The sequence below is a fragment of the Vigna umbellata genome, chromosome 1 (assembly GCF_029865625.1).
Source record: "Vigna umbellata cultivar VRB3 chromosome 1, Vumbellata_1.0, whole genome shotgun sequence".
NCBI lineage: Eukaryota > Viridiplantae > Streptophyta > Magnoliopsida > Fabales > Fabaceae > Vigna > Vigna umbellata.
The window spans coordinates 60730786-60756167 of NC_142165.1; the positions used below are offsets into that span (position 1 = coordinate 60730786).

Genomic DNA, 25382 nt, shown 5'->3' on the forward strand with positions numbered 1-25382 from the left:
AAAGAATCTGTGTATTGCGTACCTGTGCAGGTTTGCCAAGGGTTAAGGGCTGTGATTTCTCTTGGTTGTTATAGGAGATTGAGGTTGTTCATCTCTTGGCGTGCTATATTGATTTTGAGTGGTGAGAGGAGTGCATTGAGAGGGTTGTCTATGTATTCTTGTATACTCAATCAATTATACTGGATTCCCTTCAACTAAGGTTGTTGAAGGAGAATTGGATGTAGGCTTCTGATAGTGGATTCCTTTCTCTACTCTTTCTCTACTTGTTGATTCATTACTATTTGTTTATTGATTTCAAGAAAGCCAAGAACTCAAAGATTTCGAAAAGATCATTAAAAAAAGGATTAATCCAATTCACCCCCTCTTGTCTTGAGATATAAGGTCTTTCTTGTTTAACAGTAAAACATTTATATAAAAGTTAAATTTCGTTTCAATTTCAAGGGAGAAGAAATTGTTTAATTTTCAAAAAATTGAGACTAAATTGAGACAAAATAAAATAAGAGAGACCAAATTGAGACTGAGACAATGACACCTGGTGTAACATTGACAAGTGTCATTGTCACTACCGTTTTACACTATCACATGGCACAACGTCATCTTAACATGTGAAAATTTTGTATTTTTGAAAAAAAAAGTCATGAACTCACATGTGACAACTTTTTAATATTGTTACTACTGTACTAATGAAAAAGAGCTTATTACATCAAAATATTTACAATAAAACCTAAATTGAGATGCATAAAAAGAAAGGGACTTAATTTGGATTTTCCAATAAAAATAAAGATCAAAGATATTATTTAACCTAATAATAAATAATTTACTAATGTATTTAAAAAAGTTCAAAATCTTTTTCGCAAAAAGTATCTACTTAACTTGAATAAATAAACTCAATAGATAGATTACATTATGATTTTAAATTAATTGTAGCGTACGTTATAGTGAATATATTACTTTCTTCATTTGTGCTTTGTCCATGAATGTCCTTGTTGCTTTTCGTTGCTAGAGGATTTTAATAATGATTAAAATAGATTTTCAAAGACAGTCCTAAAACTTTCACTAATTGAGTCATTATTATAAGTTAAAATAGTTGATGACGAGTGAAACCGTAGTTGTAAGTTTTCCTTTTTAACAACGGTTAAATGGTAAATCGTCATTTTTGGAATAAACCAGTGGCAACAACAACCAACAATGATTTTGTTTAATAGTTCTTTCTAATGTTGGTGGTTTTGAGAGCAACCAACAACGATGACACTTAGAGCAACAATGACTAGCAACGATGACTCTAAATGGGTCAGCAAAAATGAGCTTCAATAACAATGCCACAAAGACTAACAAGGGAGGAAACTACTTTATGTGAATGTGGGTCGAGCCCACACACAAAAATTGCAACCTTGGCACTAGAGAGCCTCGATGGTGCAAAGACTGACAACCTTGAAGGTGCAATATGTGGTAACACTAGTGCAATCAAGGAAAACGACAACGGTTATTTTCGTCCATAGGCAGCAGTTCCTGAACCGAGGCATATACAGGCGAGGCAAAAAGTCTACCCATTTTTGTCTCGGTTGTGAACCGAGGCAAAAAGGAGTAGGATTTCGCCTGAGTTTAAAGTTAACCGAAGTAGTAGGGTTTTTGCTTTTTTATTTTTCTTTATCGAATCACTTTTTGCTCGGTTCCTTTTAAATCGAGGTAGTATTTCACAAAAGTCACCATCAATTGCTACCATAGGAGGAGCCACTACAGTTGTCGCGGGCAAAGGAGGAGCAACCACGTTAAGACGAATCTCCATCAAGGGAGCCACCACAGATGAGCAGTCGCAGGCAAGGAAACCACCTCCTTCTGCTTATTTTCCTCATCCACATCCTACTCCTTCTCGTCCAAGGGAGCACCATACTTGGCCCCATTCTTTAGTCCAACACCACTCTTCTCGAAAATCCTACATACCACATACACATCCTTCTCGCCAAAAAAAAAGCCTCACCTAGAATAAGTATCAATAGAACAACAAATAAAAAATATAAAAGAAATAGAGAGAAGATATACCAGCATTGTGCCAGCACGAGTCAATTCTTCGTCGAGCATCTTGTACTCGTGCATGACCCAATTGGTGCAATGGCCATGTGGAGCTCGACCGATGTGGTACACGAGGGTCTTCTTCATCCCCATGGTGTGGCCGCCATGGGCCACAAGGCGGTCCTTTCCAATGGTCTTCCAGTAGCCCTTCTCGGTGGCGCGGTTGGTCCTGGAGCCATTTCCATACTTGCGATCCAACACGCCCATTCCAAGTGTTCAGCTTCAACAGAGCTGAAAAACCAAAATAAGTTAAGAAACACTTTGAATCCTTGGGACCGAACCCTATTCCTAACAATTTGATACCACAAAAAAAGGGCAAAATGCTAATGGGAAAGATCACAAGGCTCAACCGATGTGGTACACGAGGGTCTTCTTCATCCCCACGGTGCGGTCGGGCCACAAGGCGATCCTTTCCAGTGGTCTTCCATAGCCCTTCTCGGTGGCGCGGTTGGTCTTGGAGCCATTTCCATACTTGCAATCCAGCACGCCTATTCCAAGTCCTTGGTCTTCAGCTTCGACAGAGCTGAAAAACCAAAATAAGTTAAGAAACACTTTGAATCCTTGGAACCAAACCCTATTGCTAACAATTTGATACCACAAAAAAAGGCAAAATGCTAACGGGAAAGGTCCTAGGGCTCGAGCTTGTAAACATCAACCACTACGATGTGGTCGTACCGGGACAGGTTTCTGGTGATCTTGCGCTTCATGTTCAGGTAGAACACCACCAGCTCTTCGTCGGTGGGGTGGAATCGGAAGTTAGGACCCATAGGTGCCATGGATTGGATTCAAGAGAGATGAATCTCTGAGAGAGAAAAAGAGTGAAAGATAATTAGGGATTAGGGCTTTCGTTTATGATTGGTGAAGAGGGAAAATTGGGATTATGAATAAGAGAAATTTTGGGCTTTGGTATGAAATAGGATGAGTTAGAAAGAGAAATAGAAGAAGGTTCTAGGTGGTTGGTAAGTAAACGAACTTACCACGTGAAGAGAGAAACGGTGGCAGCGAGAATAGCAGGTGGTGACGACATCGACGAACGACAAAGACGAAGGCAACGCTGGAGGCAATGAAGGTGAGAAGAGAGGACGCTCAGCCGCGAGAGGGAGAAGTGGAATAGTGGATTCGCGAGGAAGAAGAAAACTTTTTTCGCGTAAATGAAACCATGTTTGCGTTTGTGAAAGTAAATAAACGATATTACCTCGGTTAAGTATACAATCGAGGCAATAACACCCTATCGTATTAGTTAAGTGTACAACTGATGCCTATTCCTTTCAGTAGAGCTTTTATGCTTCGATTTCCAGTGAATCGAGGCATATAACTTTATCATAGATTTTATGCCACCGCGTTTTTATATACTTCGGTTTCGTAGAAATTGAAACGTATATGGGACGTTAAAATTGTGTTTTTTACTAGCTAGGTGTAAAGAGAGAAAATAGGGATGATAAAGAGAAAGAAGTTATACAAAACCGTCATTGTATGTAAGAGTTTTGACAATGATTCTTTATAGAACCTTTGTCATATGTTTTGACAATAGTTTTAACTACAGTTCCTTATTCAAAATGTTGTTAAAATCTTAGCAAAAATTAGATATTGTCATCACGTCTTTGTTTTGAGAGACCACCACTTGCTCTGTTATTTTTCTCCTTTTTACTGTTTTTTTTATTCGAGTGGTGTAGTTTTACAAATAAATTACGAGAATGAGCAGATTCAATTTTTATTAATATTGAGTAAGTCGTGATGTGAGGAACAATTTTAGATAAAGAAATCATGTCACATGAACACGATTTCAAAATACACTAAAAAGTTAAACTAAAATCATGTTTAAGGAAAACAATTTCTTCTCTTTTATTTAATCGTTCGCATGGAAGATGACTTCAATTAATGTATTTACAAATATAGAAAAGATAAGGCAAGGGTGCCAAAGATTTTTCATACGTGGTAACACACTAGTGAAAGAACAAAAATAATAGAGATTGTCATTAAGGTCATAGAAATATGGGAGACGATTCTTGCAATAATTTAGAAAACTGACTAGAAAAAGAAAAGAAAAAATATGAGTGTTAGACTCTATATGTTACTACAAAAAAGTTGTGTAATCAATTACAAAAGTTAAAAAATCTATCGATAAAATATATTTTATTGTCAAATTTTATAGATGAATTATAGAATTTTTTATTATAAACGAATATTTTTCAACATTAAAAGATCTAATAATAAATTAAAATTTCTATTATTGATATTTATCAATGAATATTTTTTATTAACAATGAATATTTTGGTTGATAATGTATTTGCGAATAAATTTTATCAATAAAATATGTCAATAGTTTTTATTACCAAAGAATATTTTTATCAGTAAAATAGGTGTTAAAGTTCTTGTCATGGGTTTCAACCATTCGTACTAAAATTTGTAAGTAATTATTATTTTTTAATTAATTAATTATTTAAACAACAAAATGCGTCGGCAATTGAATTTTAAATTCTTTAGTAAAATGAATGTCAAATTTATCACAAAATTTGATATAATATGTTTTATAAATTAATTGAGAATGAATATAAAAAAGAAGGAACAGAAGAAAGAGGAAGAAGAAGGCTGAAGACAGTTTAGTGACAATGAAAAGGGATAACAACAATGGAGAAAGAGCGAAAGAAAGAGAAAGAAAGATGAGAGGAGAAAAAGATAACAAGAATAATAAAGAGAAAAAAGAAGAAGAAAAAAGTTACAAAATTTTTTTTGTTGAATTATCGATTAACAACAAATTTTAGTTATCAATAATTATCGATGAATTTTTTTTATTAATAAAATTTATAATTATCAACTGTTATTTGATTGTTAATGGTTTATTGATAATTTTGTTTTACAAACAAATTTTTGCTATTACTAACATATTTTAGTGATTGATAATTTTGTTTACAAATAATGTTACCGTCAGTGTTTTGGAAATTTTGTTTCACTGTTACCAACATATTTTATCCTTAATAATTTTGCTTTTTATTGTAACGATGTTACTATATTGAAAAGGTTTGTTTGGTCAACTCTAATAATGATAATTTCTTTAAATTAACACGAACTATTTCAGAGTGACTCTCTACTTGACAAAAAAAATAAAAAATAATGATTAAGATTAGTTCTTTATTACTTTACATCAACCTTGACTAAAATTAATAACTTATTTTGGTGTGGCTTTGCTTAAATTAGTGAAAAGGTTATTTTTGAATTATTCCAAGCCAGATAAAATTGGGTAGAAATCAACATGAATTTTACATTTTAAACTCGAATTCAAATATGCATTCCACTTTTGGTGTGTTTTGTAAAATTAGCTTGTAAGTTAGGAGATAACCCGTAAGTTAGTTGTTAAATTCTTAATTTATTTGTTTCTATTGACGACCTTGACTAATTATTAAATTAGAATTGGTTAGTAAAATCAGTTGATAATAACTTTAAAAAAATATTAACTATACTTTACTTTTATTATATAAATAATAGGGTTAAATATGTTTTTAGTCCCTAAACTATTGACCGTTTCTGGTTTTTGTCCCTCTTCCAAAGTAAGGTACAATTTAGTCCTCAATCTTTAAAAAACGTTCGTTTTAGTCGAAAAAACGAACGTTTTGAGGACTAAAACGAGGACTAAAAACAAAATTTTGAGGACTAAAACGAACGTTTTTCTAAAGGATGAGGACCAAATTGTACCTTACTTTGGAAGAGGACGAAAACCAGAAACGGCCAATAGTTTAGGGACTAAAAACATATTTAACCCTAAATAATATTATAGTTTTTTAGACAACATATATTTATATTTTAAAAATCGATAAATTTTTATTAATATTTTTAGTATTTTTATTAAAATAAGTTAATTTAACTAGTATTAATTAATTTTGAATATTTATTTATTTTTATAATTTTGTATTTCTTAATTTAAACTAGTTTTACAACTCTTATAATATATAACGAAACACAAGTTAATTCAATTTAAATATTTTTTTTTGTTTTTAATTTAAACTATAAAAGAAATAAAAAGTAATCCAATAATATTAAAATTATTGTAATGATTAATTGTATATGTAAAATTAAAAATAGATAATAACAGATAAAAAATAAAAATAATAGGAAAATGTATCATGATAATAAAAAAATTAAATAAGTTAGACACTGAAAAGAACTTAAGTAGCTTGTGGATTTAACATGAAAGTATTAAGGAAAATTACTTTTGAGACATCTTACCGTCTTACCAATTTTTTTACAATAACATCTTACCAAACACATTCTTTACTAAGATGATACTAAACCCTCTTGGATCTGTCTCACGGCCATGTAGCTGAAGATACTAAACCTTCATTAGTCTGCAATTACGCATGATTGATTGGAGATTTAAGTACCAAGTTGCTGCATAACTTTCTGGCTTATTGGTCGTGCTTTACACATAGCTTCCAATGGAATTAGCTTTGGCATTGCCACCCCTTTATTCTCTCTCATATCGATTTCTTCATCACTTGGTCGTTTCCATTCAAAGCACTGAATCAGTAATCCCAAAGTTAAGCCCATAGAACGATGCGCCAAACCTATTCCGGGACAAGCCCTTCTTCCCAATCCGAATGGAATTAACTTGTTTGCTTCCCCTTCTTGTCCAAATCTCTCGGGCTTGAAGCATGTCGCATCACTCCAAGTCTGAGGGTCTCTCTGAATGGCCCATGCATTGATCAACACTATGGTGTCTCGTGGAACAGTGAAGCCCCCAAGAGTGCACTGCTCTGAAGAATAATGAGGCAATAGCATTGGAGCTGGAGAAAACAATCTAAGTGTCTCGTAGATAATGTTTTGAAGATAAGGAAGATTGGGAATGTCTGACTCATCTACCAAGCGATCTTGTCCAACGCAGTTGTCTATTTCATCCTGTGCTTTCTTCAATATCTCTGGATGATTCAATAGAGATGCCATTGCCCACTCCATAGTCACTGCTGTTGTGTCAGTTCCAGCCAGAAGCATACCCTATAATTCAATCAAGTATCTTTTACGAATAGGTTCAGAAGAATCGACGAACGATGTTGAATCGTAGTGTTACCTGAATAAGGCCTTTGATAATATGATCGGAGTAGTACTCCGGCTGCGTTTCTTGCATGGTCAAGAGATGTTCTATCATGGTATTGGTTTTGTGTTTTCCACTGCGATGCTCTTCAAGGAGTCCCTGCAAGAACGCATCAGCCCTGGTGCTGATCGACTTCAGTCTCTTCTCCAAACCGTCGAAATCAAACCATCGAAGCATAGGCAAGAAGTCTCCCTTGTTGTTTGCACCCAGCAACGACATAACCTCCGTGATTATGGCTCTGAACTGCTTCGCTTCCTCCGCGTCCGTCACGTCACCGTCGTCACCGTAGTACCGCTTCCCAGATATCATTCTCATCATGTTGTTGAATGTCATCTCCGTCAGCCTGCACAATCGATTCAGTCTCTACTCGGTTGATGTATCAGATTCGTGAAAGATGCAAATTTTGTCACTTTCTTTATGATCCTTACCTGGGTCTGATCTGCACAAGGGCGAAGCCCTTGCTCGTTTCCCGAACAAGCTTTTGTACGACCCTCATGGTTTCTTCCCTTCGGACTTCAAAGAAGGAGTTGAGACGCTGCGTGGAGAGGACATCGATGGTGATGATGCGGCGAAGGTTGCGCCAGTGGTCGCCGTAGGAGGAGGAGCCCATGCTGGTGTAGTTGTAGAAGAGGTACTTGCCCGTGAGAAACCGTGGCCGGTTGGCGAGAACGGTGTCGTATTTGGTGAAACATTCTTGAACCAAGGTTGGGGAGGTGATGACGACCACAAAGCGTGAACCGAACCAGAGAGAGAAGATGGGGCCATACTGTTGCGATAGGCTGAGGAGGGAGCGGTGAAGCGGTGGCTTGATAAGGTGGAGGTTGCCGATTATGGGAAGAGTTGGTGGATGTGGTGGAAGGTTTTCGAGCCTTCTTCTTCGTAGAAGAAATTTGAATGTGAAAATGGAAGCAAGAAAAAGGAGTGAGTAATAAACCAAAGGAACCATGGGGGGCAAGTTCCTACTTTTACCTATTGCTAGGGTTATGAGTTTGGACACGAATTTATAGCATAATTCCACTTATAACTGAACTTAACTCTTCTTTAGATTTGTAATGGATCTATTAGTGTTTTTCAAGATAAATTTTTAATAGAACTACCAAACAATAAAACACACAATATTCCATAATAAAATATATCCGATAGGTTAGTACATTTGATGTATTAAGAAAATATTGGATTATGATATGAGGCCGTCTTTAGAATATATTTATGACACTAGGTAACGTACGTTAGCATATATTAATAAAGGTAGAGTAGGTAGGTGCATATTTAACTCTTCATTGTTTTGTTTTCATAGAAAAGGGAAGTGTGGATGAGGACAATTACTATCTGATGCTTTTTCTATAACTCAAAATATAGGTGTGTATCAAATTTATCACAGATTTGTCTTTTATTTCAAATTATTAAGATGTGCTTGTCATTATCTCTCAATAAGTTTATTTTCTGATTTCACATAGAAAAGTGGCTTGATAGTGTTGATAACTATTTCATAGCCTTTTGTCAATCTTTCCAGGACGTCTATATATTTGTAAATAACTTATTCGTTGTCAATACTTTAATGAAAATTAAAAGTCTTAGGATATAAAGATGATTTAGAAAGAAAGGTGGAAAAGATAGTGGATATAATAATGATTTAGAAGGAAAGGTGAAAAAGATAATTTAGTAAGAAAGGTGAAAACGATATTGGTTTCGATTAAAACAAAATAGCTAGTAACGTTTTAAAAGCCTTTCTTCTTCTTCGTATCCATATGGATGACGCATTAAATGCACACCGTGCTTTCTATCTTACCATCTCAAAAATAACAATCAACATTACTTATTGATACAATCAACGTCAAATGGTACATTTTTATATCCGATTTAAAATAACTGACATAAAAAAATGTTTTAAATGCCTTATTGTTGTGACTGTCTCTCTTATTCTTAGTGGCAATCAGGTTAGAATTATCTCCTTCCAAGTTTTTTATCATGTTTTTTTAAAAAAAAAAACTGGTGCATTAAATTTTAGTTAAGAATTTCAATTTAGGTCTTTTATAACTCTTATAAAGAAATTGATGATTAGACTACCCTTCGCTCACAAGAGAAGAATGTAAAAAAGCTAAAGAAAATATTTTTCATATAGTCCACATCCATGTTTGAGTAACTAATGCCAATCAAAAGTGATTGAAATCTTCTTTCGTACATATAAGTGAAATTGATTCTAATTATTCATATTAAAATCTCTTAAAATCATGTTTTACGGATATAGTCATCACAAATATGATATTGATTTGACAAATATGACGTGAATTTGATATAGTCGAAAGAGTGTAACATTATATAACATGCTAAATTAGCTCTTTTAATTAAAAGAGCTTAATTGCAAAAAGCTACTTAACGGTATAAAATCAAAAAATACTTTTTGTTCTGAACAAACATTAAATGATATTAAATTTCAACGTTCAAAAACAACAAAAGTCATAAGAAAAGTCATATTGTTGCATGCATAGTTTATTCTACTTTTGCACACAACTTATTCTACACGCATCCATAATGTTATAGATCAAAAATCAAATGTGGACGTTAGAGACAAAAGAGATAATCATGAAATGTTTCTCTCATGAAGCAAAATCTAAAAAAATTGTACAACCTACTTCAAGCAAAGGACTGAAAAAACATGTATGCTCTAACAAAGTTGGCTTAATAAACGGCTGTTGTAAAAAGAAGAAAGAGAAAATACAAGCATCAAGGCTACGAACTACAAACGCTGTCTAACAGACAAATATTCATCAAGCCTATAAATAGAATATCTCTCACGAAGAAAATCAACAGAATATAATAGAGGATAGCAAGTGCGTAAAGCTTACAACACCATATCCATCCTACATAAAAGAAGAGAGAAAAAGAGCTCAAAGAAAATATTATATCTGAGCTGAAGAAAAAAGAAGAGAAAAGAAAAGAGAAAGAGATACTCTCAAGCTTAAGCGTCAAATCTCCTACTTTTGTAAGATCATATAGAGAAACTACAAGTGTTTAAATTGTATTGTATTATATTCATACCCTCTCGTGGAGAGATTTAGTCTAATATGTTTGTAAGCAATCTTTGATTGCAATTTTGAAGATAGTTAAACTACTTACAACTGAACTCTTTTGAGTTGAGGAATCTAGACGTGATACTCTAGTACCAGGAGTGGTTTGAATGAATACTCAAAAGAAATCTCGGCGAGGTAGTTGAGTACTAGGAGTGGTACTAATACTCATTTGTAATCATGTGAAGATTATAATGGAACTCTCTACGGAGGAGACTGAACGTAGCTTAGTTAGAGCGAACTAGTATAAAATCTCTTGTGTCATTCTCTCTTCTCGATCCTCCTAGAAAACTTACAGTTGGACTTTATTTTTTGAAAATATAAGAACCTCTAAGCTAAATGATCCTTATCTTTAAAGGAGGTTCTTACAAACACTGTAGTAGAAAGAATATTTTATATGCTTGACAACATGTTATATCAGAAGGGTTGCAATTTTTTTTCCAAAAACACTATTCAACCCCCTTTCTAGTGTTTTTCAGGTACTTCAATTATACAGTAGTAAAAAAAATGGATTTTAACTCGCGCATTTGACACCAGTTTAGTTGGAACCGAAGCAACAAATGATGCAGTGGCATTTTTGTAAATTTTTGCAAAGGTATATGCCTCGGTTCAAAAAGAACCGATGCCTAAAACTAGCGCGGTGGCATTTTTGTAATTTTCGGCAAAGGAATATGCCTCGGTTCAAAAAGAACCGATGCCTAAAACTGGCGCGGCTGTATTTTTGTAATTTTCGGCTAAGGTATATGCCTCGGTTCAAAAAGAACCTATGCCTAAAACAGGCGCGGTGGTATTTTTGTAATTATTGCAAAATTCTACGACCTCGATTTTTTAGAGAACTGAGGCATAAAGTAACTGATTTTTTTTAAATTTTTTTAAGAAAGTTTAGGCATCGGTTCTTTATAGAACAGAGGTCATAGATCCTTATTGCCTCGGTTAAAAAAATAACCGAGGTGATAACATCTGTTTAGGGTTAAATTTTGCTAACATGCATTTTCAAACAGAAGCTTTTCTCTTTGTGGTGTGCCCCGCTGCTCTCTTTCTTCCATTTTCGCAGCCATCCTCTTCAACTTTTCTTGCTAACTTTCTTTTATTTTACGTTGATTAAGTGCTTAGGTATGATTTTCTTTCGTTTTGACCGATTGATTTTGTGCACAGGTGTTCTTCAGCTCTTTGACTAGACGCTTTAGGATGTTCATTTCGTTTCATTTCAGCCCCAAACTCACCTTCAAGGCTAGTTTCGCTTTAGGTTTTTCAAGTTTTCGTTTGGTTGATTGTTCTTCATACACCATACACATCAAAACATAGGTATATGTAAAACTGAGAGTATGCTCAAACGAACTCTAAATGAAATGAAAATTTGTATGAAGAACCAAAAAATCATGAAATCCGTGCACAAAAATTTTCAGCTCAAAATTCAAAATGTAACTATTTTAAATATTTTTTTAAAGTTTGAAAAAAAAAAACAAAAAAAAGTTTCCAATAAATAGAACATAATGTTTTCTGCGTTTGTTTGTGTTTTTGAAATTTTTTTCATATGGTTTATGTGATACACAAACAATAATTTTATTTAAAAAACAATTACTTTAGACCACGGTTCTGGTAAAAACTGAGGCAAAAAAGGGTCTATTACCTTGGTTTTGAATCCAATCGAGGCAATAGACCCTTTAATTAATTAATTTTAAGAGTCTACAACCTCGGTTCAAATTAGAATCGAGACAATAGACCCAATTTTTTATTTTTTTATCGCGTTACTGTTTCGGGTTTTTTGAACCGAGGCAAAAAATCTTGACTTTTTACCTCGCCTGAATATACCTCGGTTGCAAAACCGCTGTTATAAACCCAAAACAATTGAGGTAATATCCCTTAGTTGCATTAGTGATACTTAACATACACTAGATATGATATTAGCTATTTTGTACATTTACTTAGTTAATTTATGTAAGAACCAACCACATATCATCAACAAGTTTTGCAACACATGCTTCGATACATCAGTAGGTATTGCATCTTCTTATAAAGTTCTTTACTTTCATAGAAATCAAAGAAACAAATCATTGTATCCATATCTTCATTAGAAGCATAATATAGGGCTTTTGCTAGCATTACTTGTGAGCTTAAATGGCTTAACTATCTTCTTCATGACTTGCAAGTTCATTCCACTTCTCAAGTTATCATCTATTGTGACAACTAATCAACTAGACACATTGCGCACAATCCTACTTTTCATGAAAGAACGAAACACATTGATAACGTTGTCATTGACACAATCAAATTAACACTACTTAATTATAACAACTTCAATATTATAAAACCAATAGTTAACCAACTAAATAGGATTAAGTTAACTCGAGTCGTATTCCAATAAATATAAAATTGATTTTTAAAAATTGATTCTTTTATATATATATATATATATATATATATATATATATATAAGAAATAATGGGTGAGGTGATTTTATCACATCTTTTTCAATACATTTTAAGAATAAATTATAAATACATTTACATATACATAACTTAAACATTTATTTTATATTATTTAACAATGCAAATAATTGCACACTAAATAAATTTTGATGAACTATTAGGACATGAAGTTGATTTATTGTAATGGAGGGAAAATGATTATATTTCACTAGTACAAAAAATTACATATAACGTCACGCGCGCAACGTCTCATACAAGAATAACAACGTAAAAAATGATCGGTGACAGTTTTGTAAATAAAATAGCCTTAGAGATATTGGCTACTAGTTCCCCTGACGTCTTTATGAACTAAGAAGTCGAGCCCATCATACAAGACGTCAAACCCTATGCCAGTACCTGCCAAATAAGAACTGAAAGGCCACATTTTTAGCAATTAGACGTCAGACATAGTAGAGTCGGACGTATAATACACATTAGACATCAAATCTTCTTCCTCGGAAGTCAATAAGCTGTGAAAATAACCTAAAAGTGGCACCAATATTGATTTTTTTTATCGAATAGACGTCGACTATGGAGGGGAGACAACGTCTTATGATATTTAGACGTTAGGGAGGGGGAGGGGCCGACGTCAAATGCCTTATTAAACCCCAAAAGTTCAGAACGCGAGCCTCACTTTCTTTCACGTTTTCGTTTGAATTTTCGCTTCATTATTGTTCGCCATTGCTATTGCAAGGTAAGTTTGATTGATTTTCTTCCAATTTATTTAGTTTGCACCGATTAACTTTAGTTTGATTTGCACCGATTTTGCACGGTTTAATTTTGGCTTATGGAGCAGTTTTGTGCGTAAGTTGATGGACCTCGGCGGCGACATTGAGTGTCCAATATCCAATGCTTGGAAACAACTTCCCTCCTGCACTCTTTCGTTGAAAAGATTTTTGGCCTCTCCAAGAAGGTTAGTTTTTTGGTTATTGATTATTGGTTATTAGTTATTGAATATGTGATTTTAAGTTTTGAGATGTGATTGATCATTAGTTATTGGGTATTTGAGATGTGATTTTTAGTTATCGGATATTGAGTATTGGTGATATGATTTTTAGCTTTTGTGTTACACATTATATCTTGAGTATGCATGATTGATTAAGTTTGATGTGTTAATTATGATTTTTATGCTAGGTAAACCTTTTAGATTGAATTTGCGCAATATATTGTTGATTAAATTTTGAATATATTTGTAGTATGAAATCATTGAGTGAAACTTAGTTCTTGTTTAAGATTTAACACAAACGATTCAACTTTTGATCGTTTGTATTAAATTTCGAATTGTCCAATTGGATAGTTTAGGAAAATGAAGTTGAAGTTTATGGATAAGTTTGATAAAATTTAGGTTGAGATTATTTGTATTGTTCTCATGATGCATATTTGATTGTGGTCATCTGTGACCACTTTCATTTTGTGTTTTTCGGAGATCAATGCGAAATGTTGCCGAAATATTATCAAATTTATCATGTTAGACTTCTTTGTATATGTGTAGAAATTATGAAAAATAATTTTTTCGAATGGGTAGGGCCTAACCTTGTGAGAGTTAAAAATTTGAGATTGATGAAGTTTTACATAGTATGAATCGAAGCTAGATGAATGAACGTCACATTAGTCAAGAATATGAAAAGGGAGTTTTGGAGTTCTTGCATTATGTTCAACAAAACAAAAACTCTGTGAACGGGACATATTTTTGTCCTTGTGTTCGTTGTCTTAATCAAATACTTCAACACTTAGGCAATATGCATGACCATCTATTCATGTTCGATATAATGAGAACTTATACAGTTTGGACTTGGCATGAAGAAGTACTAGACAAGGTTACAACATCACGAGGAACATATTATGTGGAAGAATGATTGAGTGATCATTTAGAGAACATGATGTTGGTAAAGAAAATTTTGGAAGAACTAATTTGTATGATTATCTTAAGAATGATTCAGAGCAAGAGTTGTATCTAAGATGTTCCAGCTTTACACGTCTGTCTACAACTTTGAAATTGTTTAGTTTAAAAGCAAGGAATGGATAGACTGATAAAAGTTTCATAGAGTTGTTGAGGTTTTTGAAGGAGATGTTTCCAGGAAATAACACTCTACCTCCGTAATTATGAGGTGAAGAAAATTTTATGTCCAATGGATCTGGAATATCAAAAGATACATGTTTGTCCTAATGATTATGTTTTGTACATAAAGGAGTTTGCTTCACTAAAGTTGTGTCCAACATGTGATTTATCACGGTTAAAAAAATATTGGCAGAAACAATGGTGATGAAGACAATGATGGGTATGTATTACAAAATGTAAAATTTTATTAAAGTTTATTCAAGTAATCCACTAATTATTTTTGATTAATGATAGGTCTCATTGGCAACTGTGGTCATCATACCAAGACAATGCACAATTATATGGGTTTGTTTCTTGCACAGGAGGATGAAAAATGACTTGAAATCTATGCTACAAACGTAATGTTTCTTTTTTTTATGTTTCAAATTTGTGATGTATGGTTTTCTCATGATGAATATAGTTATATTAATATTACCCTATGTTTTCAATGTAAATAGAGTTATGGGTAAACCTAGAATTCAACTAGTTCAAATCCTGTATCTAAAGGTTGGAACTCATTTATAGTTAGTTATAGTTCTTATTCATTTTTTATGTTGTTTTATGGTCTACATATATGACTATTTACTTTGTCATTTTAGTGTAACAAGCAACTAGATTCATGAGAATGTGGCTACTATGTCACGTCTTGGATTTCGTTTGAGCAAAAATTACAGATGATTGGATTGAGGTAATAATATTTACTTTCCATATACATTACAAATCACATTCACCTTTGAACATTTGTATGCAAACATAATGAATTTGAATTAATTTTGCAATGCTTCAAGAATACATAACTTATATCAGAGGACAAAATTAAGAAGACGCGACAAGAGTGATAGTATATCTTCTGCAAATATGGACTTAGGATCTATGGTCATCCCATTAGGAACAATTTTATTTTTGTTGAATACATTAATTAGTTTACTTTTGATAGTTTTAGTTTTGGATTGCTTTAGTATTATAACGACTTGAAACGAATAGTATATAGAATTTTGTGATGTGCTGGAATGATTTTCTGTATTTTAGATGTAGTAATATTGTAAAAACAAATCAATTTACAAAAAAAATTAAAATGGATATCAGTCAGTGTCAAAACCGACATCAATTGATGTCCAGTTATGCACAGTCCGAAATCTTATGGGTTCCAATGGCACACCCAAATTTCCTCGCTCAAAGAGGTAGAAACACACTCAATGTAAGTCAACGTTAGTCCAGTAGGAGTTGACTTCCAAAATGACATATGTCCACGTAACTGACATCTTTTGACATTCTATTTTAGAATCCAACGTCAATTTGACGTTATCCAATAAAATGTCAGATTTGGATTAGACATTGAATATATAAAAACAAATGTCAAAAACTGTTTTTTAGTGGTGTTTACGTTTAGATCTTAGGTTTAGTCTAGTAGTTGTAACATAAGTGAAAAACATATGTATAATTTTTTTCTTTATGATCATTTATAATTTTTTCTTGATTGTTTACAAAGGAAAAGTATATGATGATTTTTTTATGATGATACTAAAATCAAGATAACTTAAAAACGACATAGATGTTTATCTAATTTTGTTAATAATATTCTTGCAACTGTCGTGGGGTGAAAGAGGTGAAGTTTTTTATGCGTGGATTTGAGTTTGGGTGCAATGTTATTATACCATATTAACAAATTTTAGTGATTACAATATTAAAGGTAACTATGTTACCCAAAATATAAAAGAAAAACAAGTAATAACAAACTAAAGCACGGGAGGAAAACCTTTTACAATTATCATTGAAAAATTCTAAAACATAAATATATGATGAGTTAGGAAAGGTATTTAACTTGGTGAGTGATGATTACATGTGTCAAATTGATGTGACATTGAAAAATACAAAAAAGAATAATATGCAAAATCACATTAAAAAAATAAATTCGTATTGTCCAAACTTTAATTCTGGTAAAAGTAAAATATTAAACATTACATAAATATATATATGTGTGAAAAAGGAATGTTATGGGTTTTGCACAAAACTAGGCAAATTTGCCTGAAATATTACGAAAATAGGGAAATTTTGGGTCAAAGAGAAGTCGTGAGGGGTTCAAACGATTTTTAATGAAGAAGTCGTGTCCTCTGCACGACTTCACACTGTTCATTTGACCAGTGTTGAAGTCGTGCATCCCAAAAACAACTTCATGCTGTTGTAATCGATTATCAAACATTGTACGTAATCGATTACCACGTCTTTTTTTCGTTAAAAATAATAAAAGTATTGAAGTTGTACCGGGGGTGACGACTTTAATATGAGAAGTCGTGCATTCCCCACACACTTTTATCTTTTTTTAATTTTTAATTTCTTTATTAATTAAAATGATTTATAATTAATAAATAATATTTTTAAATATATTTAAAATAATATAAATTATATCTAATTAATATTTAAAAATTATATTTCATTATAATTTAATTTTATGAATTTTAATTATTATATTATACCTTTTTATGAATTATAATTAATTAATAAATTTTTTTTATTATAAACTATTTAAAATAATAAAAAATTTTAAAAGTTGAAAACGTTTGGGGTTAACGACTTCTTTACTTAAAGTCGTGCACCCCTTTTTTTATTATTTAAAAAGATTTATAAGTTTTATATAATATATTTAAATGTATATAAAACATTTTAAATTATACATAATCAATAATTAAAGTTTTTTATTATTATTAAATAAATATATTTTATGGTTTTAATTATTTTTGTAATTAAATTAATTTTTTATAAAAGATATTTCAATTAAATAATTTCTAACCATAATTATTGTGATTACATAAATAAAAATGTATAAACTTATTATATTTCATTATAAATTATTTTTTATTATAATTAATTACAAAAATAATTAAAATAATAAATTTTATTTATTTAATAATATTAAAAAACTTTAATTATTAATTATAAATAATTTGAAATATTTTATATACATTTAAATACATTATTTAAATATTATAAATCATTTGAAATAATAAAAAAAATTAAAAAGTGAAAGTTTGTGGGGATGCACGACTTCAACACAAGAAGTCGTGAACCCTACAATTTTAATTATTTTGTTTTTTATTAATTTAAATAGTTAATATTTAGTATTTTTATTAATTAAATAGTTTATAGTGAAAAAAATTTATTAATTAATTATAATTTGTTAAAAGATATTCTACAATCATAAAAACTCAAAAAAATAAATTATAATAAAATATAATTATTTTTCAATTTTAATTACATAATTAAAATAATTATAGTTATAAATTATTTAATTAAAATTATTTTATAAAAAATTTAATTTAATTACAAAAATAATTAAAATTATAAAATTTATTTATTTAATAATATTAAAAAATATAATTATTAATTAGGTATAATTTTAATTATATTAAGTACATTTAAAAATATTATTTACAAATTATAAATGATTTTAATTAATAAAAAAATTAGAAAATATAAAAAATAAGAACGGAGGGGGTGCACGACTTCAATAAGAGAAGTCGTTAACCCCCACACACAACTTTAATTTTTATTTTTTATTTTTTATGAAAAATGACTTTGTAATCGATTACAAGTTTCTGGTAATCGATTACCATGCTCTAAAGTCATTTTTTGGGTGTACGACTTCAACACTATCAAATGAACAGTGTGAAGTCGTGCAGAGGGGAACACGACTCCTTCATTAAAAGTCGTATGAACCCTCCACGACTTGTCTATTTTCGTAATTAAATTTTTTTTTGCCTATTCTCGTAATCTTTCTCTCATTTTTGCCTATTATGATACAAAAGCCGGAATGTTATATATATTTCTATCCCAGTTCATGTTATAACTACTAGTAAAATGATTTTTCAATGAAAAAAAATTATGTGGTTTACTTGATTATAAAAGACATATAAAATCAATTATAAATATCTTACATTCTTTATGGCTTAAAATATAATGTAAGACATCTTTTAATTTCTACATTGATAATATTCATATTGGATCATGTAATGTAAAAGAAAAAATAAAACTTAAATTAAAATACAAAAGTAAATTCTTACTTCAGAATTAACTATTGAAATAAAAATGTTGTATATATGATGACAAAATAATGTTAAAAATACTTTAAAAAATTACATATAAATTTATAAAATTACTAATTTTCATTTTATTGTTGGAAAGTAAAAAAGTGGAAGCTTAAAGAAATCAGTCCAGAAGCATGTTGATGACTGGGCGTGCTTTACACATGGCCTTTAATGGGATTAAACGGGACAAAGTGAATCCATTTTCCTCTCTCATGTCTAGCTCTTTGTCACCAAATAGTTTCCAATCGAAGCATTGAATCAATAATCCCAAAGTCAAGCAGAGTGCACGCATAGCCAAGGCTCCTCCTGGGCAAGCCCTTCTTCCCATCCCGAACGCAATTAGCTTCTCCAACTCACCTTCACTTTCAAATCTTTCAGGCTTGAAACTTGTGGCTTCACTCCACACTTCAGGGTCCCTGTGAATGGACCAAGCATTTATCAGCACTATAGAGTCTCGTGGAACTTTGAATCCCCCAATCATGCACTCTTCTGAAGATGAGTGTGGCAACAACAATGGGGCAGGAGTATACAACCTAAGTGTCTCAAAGATTATGTTTTTAAGGTAAGGTAGTTTTGGTAAGTCAGACTCCTCCAACAAACGCTCTTGTCCCACTTGTTTTTCCAATTCATCCCTTGTCCTCTTCAACACCTCTGGATGGTTCAGCATACAAGATAATGCCCACTCTAAAGTTACGGCTGATGAATCAGTTCCAGCAACCAGCATGCCCTTTAGTGTAACTCAACTAGATTAATTAAGTTCACAAAGAATAGAGAAAACAAAAGAAAAACAGTATGAAACAGAGAAAACTTTTACCAAAGCAAGGCCTTTGATGATTTGGTCAGTGTAATAGTCAGGTTGCGATTCCTGCAAACTGAGGAGATGATCAACCATGGTATTTGCACCTTGCTTCTTGCTGCGCTGTTCTTCCAGGAGTCCATTCAAGAAGGTGTCAGTTTTGGAACTGATCTTCTTGAGCCTCTTCTCCAGGTTTTCAAAATCAAACAGCCTCAGTAAGGGCATGAAATCGTTCTTGTTATTGGCCCCGGACAGCTTCAGAAGCTCCGAAACCATGGCCCTGAACTGCCGGGCCTCTTCCACATCGGCCATGTCGCAGTCATCACCGTAGTACCTCTTTCCTGAGATCATCCTCATTATGTTGTTGAACGTCATGTCGTAGAACTTGGAAGTGAGTTCCACTTCGGCGAAGTCGCTCGACGCGTCCTCAGCGAGCTTCCGGATGAGTCTGTGCGTTTCGTCCCTTCGAATATCGGCAAAGGTATTGATGCGGTGTGTGGAGAGGAGTTCGAGAGCGGTGATGCGGCGGAGGTTGCGCCAGTGGTGGCCGTAGGGGGAGGAGCCAAGGGTGGTGTAGTTGTAGAAGATGTATTTGCCGGAGAGGAAGCGGGGCCGGTTGGCGAGGGCGACGTCGTTTTTGGTGAAGCAGTGTTGGAAGAGGGAGTGGGAGGAGACGACGACGACGAGGCGTGATCCGAACCAGAGTGAGATGACGTGGCCGTAGTTGTCGGAAAGGGCTTTGAAGGTGCGGTGGAGGGGGCGTTTGAGGTGGTGGAGGTTGCCGAATATGGGAAGAGAGGGTGGACCTGGTGGAAGGTTCTGGAACTTTCTGGCTTGGAGAAGAAGCTGGAAAACGAGAAAGATAAGGAGGTAGAGAAAAGAGTAGGATAAGATGGAAAGAAAAGGGATCTCCATGGGAATTGCCATTGATGCTTCTTATTCTTGTGTTTGTCTTTGCCCATTCAACTACATATTTATAGTACTCCATTCTTGCCAAATCACCTTCCATGCATGGCTTGTGTATGCATTTTTTTTTTAAAATACAATTTTTTTTTATTACTGAACATTAAAGATAACTTAAATTTTTTCGGTAAACACTTTTTTTTATATAAAAATACACCCAAAGCATGTCTTATAAAATATAGGATACTAGATGAAGACTCATGGAACAAATATATTAATTTTTTTTGTTATTTCTTAATTTCACTTTCAAAATATATTACTTTTTATATGTTAAATTCTTTTAATATCTTTTTAAGTCATATAAAAACACCAAAAATACAATAAATAATCAAAATTCTACTTGTCGTATCGATAATGCATTTCATCATATCAACACTAGGAGATGCCAAAACACTTCTAAAATATGTTAAGTTCTAATGAAGTCAGTAAATATTTTAAAATTTTGGAAATTTGAAAATTTGAAAATATTAAAGTACTCGATATGATTATTTATGTCACTTCTCGAAATATCAGTATGGTCAAAATGGTAAAATAATAAATAAGCACATAATTCATTATTGAATCAAACTTTAAACACTTTAATAGTCTATAATTACATATTATCGATTTTATAAAGTTTTGTTTAATTTTTTCACGATCTAAATATTTTATATAAATTAAATTTCGAATAATGATTGCGTAAATATTTATTTTTCATTATAATTTTAAAAATTATCATTTCTTAGTTAATAAATAAATATTTTATTTAAAATATCTAAATAATTAAAAAAAATAAAAATATTCATCTTAAATGAATAATCCCAAAAAAACAAGTGTCCCAATAATTCAAAATGTAATCATAAACACAATTTCCACATTAGAATTTTCTATTATTATTTTAAAAAATAAAAGAGTAAAATATGTTAGTGTCAACTATAAGGCAATGAAAACTATTGTTAATTTTTCTTAAAAGTAAAAACATTCACGTTAGAGTCTATCTAGTATAGACTAAATTAATGTTAATTAAAATAAATAGTAAAATAAACTAGGTTATTATTTAGTATAACTTATATTAATTTTATTTATTTTCAATAATTATATTTATTTAAGTTAACGTTAATTAAGTTGATACTAATTTTTTTTGTTTTATTATGTATTTAGGTTAGTGTCGATCAATTAGACGCTAATATCTTTAATGGTCAATGTTAATTTATATGCTAACTAGTTTTAATCCTAAGATTTATATTTAAAGAGGATAAATCTTCTCATTCATATTTTTTTCTCTTTTATTTCATTCATACTCATAATTTATATTCATCTCATTCACTCACACTCATCTTTTTCATTTACACAGTTCTCCTTGATCACACATATATTTTTAGTATTGATAAAGTTTCACATATCAAACTCATCCATCTGATGATGACATATGCTACGATGTCGAAGAATGAATAAAAGAGAACAAGTTTTTAGATTTAGGATAATTAAGTTAAAATTTTAAACATTCTTTTTCAAGTTTTTCAAATATTATCACATCATATAAACTTGAACATGTGGGACATCTTGTCTGCAAATTATTTAATGAAAATAAGAACTAGTAGAGTCACATTTACTTACAGAGTAGATGACACAGTTTATGTTAATCAATTCTTTTAGTTAATCTCTCATCACCAATATCATCTTCTTTAATGCAAATTAAAACTCACCCTTATATAAGAGAACAACACCATGATCATTATTATGATAACAAATATTTTTTTTATATTTATTCATTTATAATATTTATTACTATTGATTTTATGACATGGAAAATAATTCATAAACATCATAATTTTTTATGATTGTAATATGTTTTATTATAATATTTATTAGTAGTTTTTTCATTTAAATATTGATCAGTGCAATGTTCTTTATTTTAATAGTTCAAGTAAACTACATTAAATACTTGCTAAGTGGCCTAAAAAGCTTAAGTCAATTTTATGTCATAATTAACCTACCTCTTTAGTTTCACACTTGAGTGACCAACTTCCTACACTTAAGCTAGATTAATGAGTTTCTTAAGTTTATTGAATTCATGATTAAATCATGAACTACCTTTAAGGCTTAGCAATCATAATGCTAAACTTAAGTTGCATATTTCATGTTTAAGAGATCATTCAAATGGATGTCGCTTAATTGTCAAATACAAATTGTAGGTGACACGGTCTCACACTGTCACTTAAGCAATAAGTTGTTGTTCCAAATGATCAAACTCGGTCTATTAAGTGTGTGTAAACTCACATTAAACAATAAATAATTATCTCGTTCAAAGTGCTTAAACGAGTGCTTTAAACAATTTTTTTTCTTTCACTTACCTTTTCTTCTGTCATTTCAAGTGATATATTTTTGTCTGAACTAGGGTCATTTAACATCACCACATCCTCTCTTAAGCAAACAAACAATTTTTGTCACAATTTATGATGGTTCGCTATTTAAAAATCTTAGACTTTCTTTTTTCACAAATAGATAAATTTTCATGATGAATTTTTTTGTCATCACTACTTATGACAAAGTGGTGTTTTCAATCTAAAAGCTTTCGTGAGACTTCTTTTGTGACAAGTGATGACATTTTTTGTCATATATTTTTGTGACCGACTTTTTAATATTTCGTGACAATTTTTTTATCAGAAAACATTATATTTCAGTGATATTAGTGTCATTGATCATGGATGATGACTAGTGTTTTATAGTGATGGTGCACATGACTAAATAGTGAATAACTTATGTTTACATCGAGTTTGGTGTTGTACAAATAAGCTTAAATAGTGTAAATGGTATGTAAGTATTGTCCAATAATGACCAAGATATTTTGTTATTTTTATGAAAATGGATATATTTAAAATATATTACGAATTTTAAGTAAGTCGTCCAAGGAAATCAAAACTTCATTAACATAAGTCATGTTGTTCTCTACCTCTCCTCGTTGCCTATGTTGCTATTTATTCCGCCTTCTGTTAAGACATGTCCAATTACTTCTCTTTTTCATATTTACACTTAAATGTGTTCCCATGTCAAAACTTCTAATTTAAAATAAAAATTTAAAATTCATCATCCTCAAACCTGATTTCTTCTTTTTCAAATTTTCATTAAAATTATCTTTGTAATGCATGATTTCTTAAAATAAAAATTTAAAGTCATTTTATTTCAACACAATTTTATTGATGAAGTTGTGATCTCTATGCATGACTTATCTAAAATTTTTAATATATTTTAAAATTTTCCATTTCCGTAATTTCAGACCAAATATATCCCATTTTCATAACATAAAATAAAAATCACTTAATCATCAATAATATTTCAACAATGTCCAAGCTAGGACTAATTTATTCCACTCACATCATATCATTGTTCTTAATAATATAAATTTATTCCCAAACTATATATCCAAATCATTAGACATATATTATTGCATTTTCTTTCACATGCTTAAGGAGAGACACTTAGGTACTTTTCCAATCAATAATGTTTTACATCTTAACACCCTTCTACAGAGTCAACATATATATATATATATACAAAATAAATAATGTCTAAATTTCCCTATATCCAAATATTGAAAAGATTGATAAAATGTGTGACATTTAAATTCCACTCTATCAAGTTATCATACCTAGACAATATGGCATATACAAATGCCCCTTTGTCTAGTTATCAAAGGAGTAGACATCAATAAAAGAGTGTATGAGAATCAGTGACATGCACCATTGATATAAAGTCTTTCTAGCCTACTAGTTTAAAAGGTGAAAAATGTATCTCATAATAGTGGTATCGACCTATAAAAAATGCAAAAATTACATAATTAAAATAATTACTTAATAGGATTTATTAATATTTGCAATACAGTACAATTCCTATTATGATATACGTGTTTTTCAAAAAATAATTAAAATAGAATAAAAATTACAAACTCACTGAATATGAGGATAAAGATAAAAATAAAATTTTACTAAACAATAAAACTTAAGTAATTAAACTCCTATCTCATCCCCATACGTTATCATAAAAATAAAATTAGAAAAAAAAAAGACACAAGAGGTATCAATATCCATAAAATTTAAGAGGATGTGATGGAATTTCTTGGTAAAAGTACGCAGTCATTTGATATGGTTAGACGGTGATTAAGATGTATGTGATAGATTATTATATTGCAATGAACTTTGGTGCTTTGGATTTAGATTATATGATAAGAATACAAATATAATCATTTAGCTTTTCCTTTATTTTATTTATTATTAAAGTAATTCAAGGCCGGTCCCTGATTGCTTTTGAAGAGTATCATTGGCCACAAAATGAGTCCACGTGTCGTTCATTTTCTGCAATTTATTTCTCTTAGACTTATTTCTTTGTTTGTATTTATTTTGGTTGAATAAATTTTAATTGATTTTTATTTTAGAAAAAGTTTCAGTTTTTTTTAATTTTTTAAAAGTGTTTTAATTAGATTATTTTAAAAAATTACTAACATCGTGGCATGTTATGTGTTAATAGGTGTTTTTTATATTTCTTTTTTTTTTATTTTGTAAAAAATTTTGTTATCACATATCAAATTTTTAGTGTAATACGTGATACTATCAGTGAAGTACCATTATTAATGTTATTTTTTTGTGTTAAGTGTTATTGTTTTGATTTTAATTTAATATATTTTATTTAGTTTTGTTTTAAATTTTTTAAAATAAAATAATATTTTTCTTGAAACTAAATTTATTATCTATATAAATATTATACTAATATTTTTTAT

General features: G+C 31.0%; 2 protein-coding genes and 1 pseudogene across 2 annotated transcripts; all 3 read right to left on the minus strand.

Moving 5' to 3' along the window:
- Positions 1-1860: 1860 nt before the first annotated feature.
- Positions 1861-2846, minus strand: LOC124834209 (NAC domain-containing protein 78-like; annotated as a pseudogene).
- A 3380-nt stretch (positions 2847-6226) lies between these two features.
- LOC124834208 (isoflavone 3'-hydroxylase-like) lies at positions 6227-8140 on the minus strand. Its single transcript, XM_047308853.2, has 3 exons — positions 7583-8140; positions 7131-7497; positions 6227-7057 (listed from the first exon to the last, which is right to left on the minus strand). The coding sequence occupies exons 1-3, from the start codon at positions 8098-8100 to the stop codon at positions 6440-6442; spliced, it is 1503 nt and encodes a 500-aa protein (XP_047164809.2). The 5' UTR covers positions 8101-8140; the 3' UTR covers positions 6227-6439.
- Positions 8141-18991: 10851 nt separating this feature from the next.
- LOC124834207 (isoflavone 2'-hydroxylase-like) lies at positions 18992-20581 on the minus strand. Its single transcript, XM_047308852.2, has 2 exons — positions 19685-20581; positions 18992-19597 (listed from the first exon to the last, which is right to left on the minus strand). The coding sequence occupies exons 1-2, from the start codon at positions 20579-20581 to the stop codon at positions 18992-18994; spliced, it is 1503 nt and encodes a 500-aa protein (XP_047164808.2).
- Positions 20582-25382: the final 4801 nt, after the last annotated feature.

Excerpts from the sequence above, each read along its gene's own strand:
- LOC124834208 (XM_047308853.2), bottom strand. The coding sequence starts at position 8,100 with ATGGTTCCTTTGGTTTATTACTCACTCCTTTTTCTTGCTTCCATTTTC. Across the intron at positions 7,498-7,582 it reads CTTGTGCAGATCAGACCCAG|GCTGACGGAGATGACATTCA; the intron begins GTAAGGATCATA and ends TCGATTGTGCAG. Across the intron at positions 7,058-7,130 it reads TTATCAAAGGCCTTATTCAG|GGTATGCTTCTGGCTGGAAC; the intron begins GTAACACTACGA and ends ATTGAATTATAG.
- LOC124834207 (XM_047308852.2), bottom strand. The coding sequence starts at position 20,581 with ATGGAGATCCCTTTTCTTTCCATCTTATCCTACTCTTTTCTCTACCTC. Across the intron at positions 19,598-19,684 it reads TCATCAAAGGCCTTGCTTTG|GGCATGCTGGTTGCTGGAAC; the intron begins GTAAAAGTTTTC and ends GTTACACTAAAG.